Source organism: Pteropus medius, unplaced genomic scaffold (assembly GCF_902729225.1).
Source record: "Pteropus medius unplaced genomic scaffold, Ma_sr-lr_union100, whole genome shotgun sequence".
Taxonomy (NCBI): domain Eukaryota; kingdom Metazoa; phylum Chordata; class Mammalia; order Chiroptera; family Pteropodidae; genus Pteropus; species Pteropus medius.
The window spans coordinates 18,564,079-18,570,606 of record NW_024340701.1 but is presented as its reverse complement, the minus strand read 5'-3'; the positions used below and the strand labels follow the sequence as shown (position 1 = coordinate 18,570,606).

The 6,528-nt window shown below is 34.3% G+C and overlaps 1 protein-coding gene across 6 annotated transcripts in view; it reads right to left on the bottom strand.

Moving 5' to 3' along the window:
* Positions 1-2,844: 2,844 nt before the first annotated feature.
* USP9X (ubiquitin specific peptidase 9 X-linked) overlaps positions 2,845-6,528 on the bottom strand; it is a 117,902-nt gene continuing 114,218 nt past the window's right edge. For 4 of the 6 annotated variants that reach the window (XM_039888607.1, XM_039888615.1, XM_039888596.1 and 1 more), the window contains 3 exons: positions 6,137-6,397; positions 5,857-5,952; positions 2,845-4,433 (listed from right to left, as the gene is read on the bottom strand). In XM_039888607.1, the coding sequence (XP_039744541.1) occupies positions 4,296-4,433; positions 5,857-5,952; positions 6,137-6,397 (495 nt within the window). In that variant the 3' untranslated portion in view covers positions 2,845-4,295. The remainder of the gene's footprint in view (positions 4,434-5,856; positions 5,953-6,136; positions 6,398-6,528) is intronic. The other 2 variants (XM_039888633.1, XM_039888642.1) reach the window with 1 other exon arrangement.

Here is a 6,528-nt window from a genome sequence, read left to right as displayed (position 1 = left end):
AAATTTTCAGTTAGGTGTATTCATGTAGCTAAAAAACTTAAAATTCAGATTTAAGCACTTTAATCCAACTGGAGTTTTCCGAACTGCAGAATACTAGTTTGTTAAATGTTAGTCTATTTTTAAGTGTAAAATCTGGGATGTCTCTTAAGCAGTGGTCCTTTGGAGAACAGGTTTCTCTGGAAGTCACATTTCTTTGGAACATGACGAAAATTACTTTTTAGATAACTAAAAAGCAGAGCAGGCGGAATTCGCTGTAGAATTAACTTAATCTTCACTTCTAGAATTTCCCTCAAAACATAACTTGTTTTTGGTTATTTAAATGAAACTTGAAATACCGAAGTGTTTGCTGAATCTTGATTTTACAAGTTAAGTCAGCAATTAGATCACAACTCAATTTTGGAACTGCTTAGATGTGAATATGTTTTGAATAAACAAAATGAGAGCTGAATTCCTCTACTATCACACCTCTAATTTACCTTCCATTTAGAATTATTTTAATAAATAAAAGGGAAAACCAAAATTTAATTTATAAAGTTTTATTTTTGTATATGTGCTAAATCTTAGGAACTGTGGACAATCTTCAGTCAGTCTTGGCTTGTAAAATGCTGAAAAGTGTGTGATCTGGGTGGTGAAATTTCCTTTTGGAAATCTGGATTTCAAAATAAAAAAATTTCACTCATTTGCAAATTTAAAACATGGTGTACCTTTTCCCCTTTTCTTACACCTATAAGTTTGGAGGAAAAGTGCTACATTTCTGCAAAAGTAAAATAATCATCATAAATACAATCGGCAGCAAGTTCTTAATACATTTAGCACTTCTGTAGTGAATCATCACACCCAAAACCTTATTTCCAAACACTAAACACTCACATAGACGCAGGACCACTTTTGGTTGAGCCCTACTATAAAACCAGTACTGAATGGTTTTTCTCAGTAACAAAAACTCAGGGGAGAAAAGCGTTCTACTTGCTCGGCAGTATGTGTGTAGTACCTAGAGATCAAAATTGGGCACTTATAATGACAAGGCAATTTTCTTATCCAGTTATAAATCTAAGTAAGGCAGGATATACCCACCAAATTAGCCACAAAATTCAGCAGAGTTCATGGGAGAACATAAGCTGGAAAAATACTAAGAAAAAACTGAAAAGAACTATTCTGGAGTAGTCATCTGAATATTCACAGACAGTTGCTTTCGTTTACAAACTTGATGCAAATAAAAAGGCTCATCTTTTTAATCACTACAAGGATGAAATACTCATCATTCACTAATAAAAAGTAATCATGAAAAAAATAAAACACTTTAATAATTCTAAAGTTGTATACATAATAGCTGAAAGACACAAGGTTGGGAAATTACCATTGAGAGAAAAATCAACGAAAGACAAAAACCCCAAATGACTATTTTCTTATTTCTGCCTCTACAATGCTGAACATGATAATTTGGTTGGTGGAGGAGAGGGCTTAGAAACAGCAGCAATATGGTTTTAACCAAGTTGTGCACTGAAATACTTAGATCCAACAGGGCATAGCTCTTGTTCACACAGATTAACACCGAAAATATCTTCTTCACTCTTTAACAGATTGTTTCTGTCTTCTATAAAGTAATCATGCCATTTAGAATTCTGGGGGTAGTTCTTTGAAAGGAAGGTTAGTGCTTCCGCAACAAACATTTAAAGTAGGAAATATATATATGGCTCAAGAAATCAGTTGAGGGATAATTAAATAATCTTTAGGCACTTTGAAGACTTGAAGTTTAAAATGTGCCATTTATGTTCAGAAAAAGACCTCAAAATCACCACTATGTTGCTCTTACAATAACATGCATCTTAAAATTTCTGGTTATACATTAACGCTTGTTTAAGAGTTAAATATAGAAAATAATTTGCACAAACAAACAAAAATAACTCTGTTCACTTTCCCTTGATCCTGGTCACAACACAGACCACTCTTCCTTAAATGGAGGGAAAAATGATTCACAAGCCCTCACCTGGCACAAGGGAACTTGTAAGAAACCAAGGTGGGATCTCCCTCCAAGAGGAAAAATTCACAGCCTTTTAAAAACATCAAGTCATTGAAGTTTCTAAATTAAGTACATTATACCACTTTTGTTAAAGAGCAGGAAATGCAAAAATCACCTAAGAGAGTGAGATGGTGTATTTAATGATAGCAACTTGTCCAAATGAAGTTAACATATTTTGCTCATTATTAAGGAAGCTTGGAATTGAGGAACTTTTAAATTAAAATCACCAATTAGAATTGCAAACAGTGTGTACGACTTCCAAACTTAACAAATTCAGATATAATACTTAAGGTAAAAAAAAAACAGGATCTATCTGGTGTCAAAATTTCCTAATATTACAGAAAATCTAGAAGGGCAGATTTACTATAGAGTACTGCAAATAAGATTCCCAAAGCTTTATCTTATCTTAAATATCTGCCCCCTTTAATCACAAAATAATGCAATTCTCAAGTTTGTTTCTGCTTTGTTTGGTTCCAACTACAGCCTTTTTGACAAAACATTTTCCTACTAACTGAATTGTAAAAAATACAACCAAGCTTGTGCTCATTAAATATACATGTATATAAAAAACATACAAAAAGTACAAGATTATGTTAGGAAACTTTTACAGTGTCAACATCCTGTTTTCTCTGAATCTTCTGTAAAGGGCCAAAGGTCAAATCTCCCTGTGCACGAAAACTCAATGTGACTGAACTCTTGAATTCAACGTCATGCCTAGGCATGCTATGCACAGAATTAAATTGTAATATGCAGTCCTTCAGGAAAAAAAAAAAAAAGACAAAAAAGTAACCAAAAAAACCCCAAACACACCACAGGACAAAAAGTTCTTCTTAAATCAAATTCTATTTGTGAATCCAGCAAAATAATTTCTATTAAAATAAAATGGCAAAATATTTAAATAGAATAGGGTGGTAGACTGCATTGCTTGTAAGGGTATTTGGTTTTAGACAGGTTCCAAAAAAAAAAAATCACACACATTCAAGTTACCAATTCTCTTTTAAATACAGTATTGACTGATGAGTTCTTTATCTTTATTCTGAAATTGTTACCTCAATTCTATTAACTAACCAGTAGTTTCTTTAATTAAGACTGCTTTGAACGTTAAAACTTTTGGAATAATGGAAACGGAACTTGGACAATTCTTACTTTCAAGTAAAATTGTGACTGAGCAGAAACTCAGCCATACATCTTGGTGCAGTGGTGCACCATGTCCTGTGGGATTCTGAGGACTTCCACTTCCCTGGGACGCAGTAGAAGAAGTTTTAGAAGATTCACCTAATAAGCTCTACCAAAGAAACAAAACAAGCACACCAAATACAGTCTTCTATTATGCTCCAAGCATCCTGGCATAGAAAATTTTGCTTGTTTTAAATCTTTTAAAATTTCCATTACTGATACTTAAGTTTCTTTATCCCACCCAAGACTGAATTGTCAAATATTAGATGTAAGCAACATACGTGTAACTAACTGAAAACTGCCTGTTGTCTCATTTCTCCCCTTGTTTTCTATTTTATATTCTAGGTGTAAGAAGGAAAAGCTCTGAGCAACACAGCTGTCACACTAGGACAACTGCTGTCATTATGGTAATTTTTTCCTCATTGGCTACACTAACCTGGTGTGAAGCCATGCTAAATGTTACAGCATAACTATAGCTTCAAAATGATTAACCTAATATCAGAATAAAAAGGCAATGAAAAAGATCTAGAAACAATGTTACATCACCAATTTTCCACATCAACCAAATAATTTAAAGGTTACCAGCCTTACATTGCTCATCATAAAACTGACTCCAGTGGCAAAGAATTAACATAAAACTATTGGTGTGGTTGACATGGATGGGCTGTTTTGTTGCTGTTGGTTTATTTTTTGTTTTTGTAAAGGAGTTGATCCAACTGCCATGAGGCAGGCAACACTGGCTGCAGAGTGCAATGGGTATAACAAGAAAATTAACTTTTGTAGTTTTTGAAGATCTGTGAGTCTCATCAAGAAAAAAGTTTCTTGCTTAAGAATTAACAGTCAAACATTAATATACTATATACACCTTTGCCATTTACACATTAGCATCAGGCCATTTATTACAAAACACTATACACTTTCCACTGCAGGCGGGTTATATATTGACAGCAAATTTCTGCAGATAAGACAGTGAATAAACTCTCCACTCCATGTTGATTAGGAATAGTTTTTCTAGTTTTAAATATTAGCCAGACAGAAAAAAGTTGGACTGTAAGGCCTGGGTGCACAGTCTTGATGGAACCAGTCAATTATGTGCATTTCACTGATCCTTCGTCTGAGGTGGGGATACTTCTTCGCCGCCTTCATAATTTTCTTGTGCTCGTTGGCCGGTTCTCTGAGGGTTGTTCATGTGATGTGCTGCTGGGCCTGTATATGGCTGTCCGTGCACATGGTTATTCTGGGAGGGGAGAAGAGATATGCACGTTAAAACTTTTCATGTTAATCTTAAATCATGGACCAAAGTTTGTGAAAACGTAAACACTTCTTTTATTTCTGGGATTTACAAATAAGAAAAATGCTTGGCCTAATAGTGAAAAAAGATAATTGGTTTGAAAGAAAAGCTAGCCCAAATGCAAACCCTAAAATCTCAAATAAGAGCAGTGCAGGTCTGCATAAATCTTGGGCCAAGGTGATTTTTAGTGCTAAAAATTATTTAGACCCAAGTCTGACAAATAAGGAATCATAACCACTTATTGCTCGTGGTTAAAAATATCCACAGAAAATGATTTGTGAGCTAGATAGACTACATCTATTCTGAGTCTTCCAAGCATGTTGAAACTTCCATATGCTAAACCTGATTGATTGATCATGAGATCTGCATGAGCAATCACCCATAACACAGAATGTTATTGAAAACAAAACAATGTAGAAGAAGTTAATGGATTAACAAGTCATGATTAATATACATGCTGAGAAAAAGTAACTTTTCTCCTTATAGATTTGATTCCTTACTCTTTTAAACCACTGAACCCTTACTTTTCTATACATCCCCACCAGCCAAACCAAGATTTTAGGGTTTATTTTCTGTAATTTGTATTATGAAAATAAACATAGTGAATATGCATTTTCTAACCAACTTGCTTCCACTTCTACCCTGAAATATCAGAAAAAATGCCTTAAATAACTGTTTTGAAAGTATGGCTCCCAGGCTAGTGGCAGCATCACTTGGGAACTTGTTAAAAATGGATATTTTCCTGATCCCACCCCAGACCTACTGAATTAGAAGCTCTGGGGTGGGGTCTAGAATTGACTCAAAAGATCTAAACTATTCACATCCGGGTTTTAGAAAGAGAAGCTCTCATTTAGAAAGTCTCTTCGTAATTTTATTTAGTTATTGATTTTATAGGAAATTTTATAGAACTCTTGTGAAATCCTTATCTTTTTTCCCCCAACAATTTCTATTGTCACTTGGTTAGGCTAAGTAACCAAGAAATTCTTCCTTCCTTGCCCTATCTTAATGTCTTCAGAATCCATTTGCAGACTTAGCCGAATAGGAAATGTGACCATAATCCTTGTACTATGTATTATTATTTTATGTTGACATGAATTATCACGGTTTTACTGACTTTCAGTACTAGTATAAGAGGGGCACTTATTTGACCACGAAAACACCACGGGGGCAAGTTCAAACATGCCGCATCATGACCCCACTGCAACCATTCCTCTTTGGATCACACCCCCAAAGCTAATCAAACTAATCCCTCTATTGCCTTAAAGTCACAACATAAAATTTAGCCATCCTTTAAATAAAATATAAAATAAATAAATAAAATATAAAAATTGGTTCTAGGGAATAAAAACACAAACTGACCCCTATTTACCTGTTGATACTGAGATCCAGGTGAATGGGGGTATAATGGGGCATCTTCAGGTGGAGGTGACTCATGCTCATCTGGGGCATCTTGGTCATCTGGCTCCTAATTTTAAATATTTAAAGATAAAAGAATTATGTAGGCAAATTCAAGTTTTTCTCTATTTGAAATAATTTTTTTTTTTAAATCTACAAAACCAACCCACTAACAACTTTTCTTTTACTGCAGATAAACAAATTAATGCAACATTATCAATATATAAACACTGGCCTATAAAGAAAAGAATTACTTTGGTTTCTTCCATTTCTATTTGCTGCACACTGGTGGCTTTTTTTACCTCCTCTGGACAGAGTTCACAAGCTTTTGCAAGTGTCATCCTAGCACTATGTGATCTCTCCAAGAAATAACCATTTGACGTTTCATTGCTTTGCACTGGAGGAGACCAATTATTGTAAGTGTATTGAGGATTGCCAGTGTATGGTCGTCTTTCAAGTTCATCTCCAAGCCATTCCACTGCCCAGGTCCACTTTCTTTTAAGATCTCCGTTGCCCTTCAAAAGAAAATAAAACTATAGATGTAAAAGGTTTAAGAATACTTTTAAAAGTTAACTTAAAATGACAACTCCAAATTTTCACAATTCTATTCTTTAAAAACAGAATCCTTAATTTTGATTCCGATTTC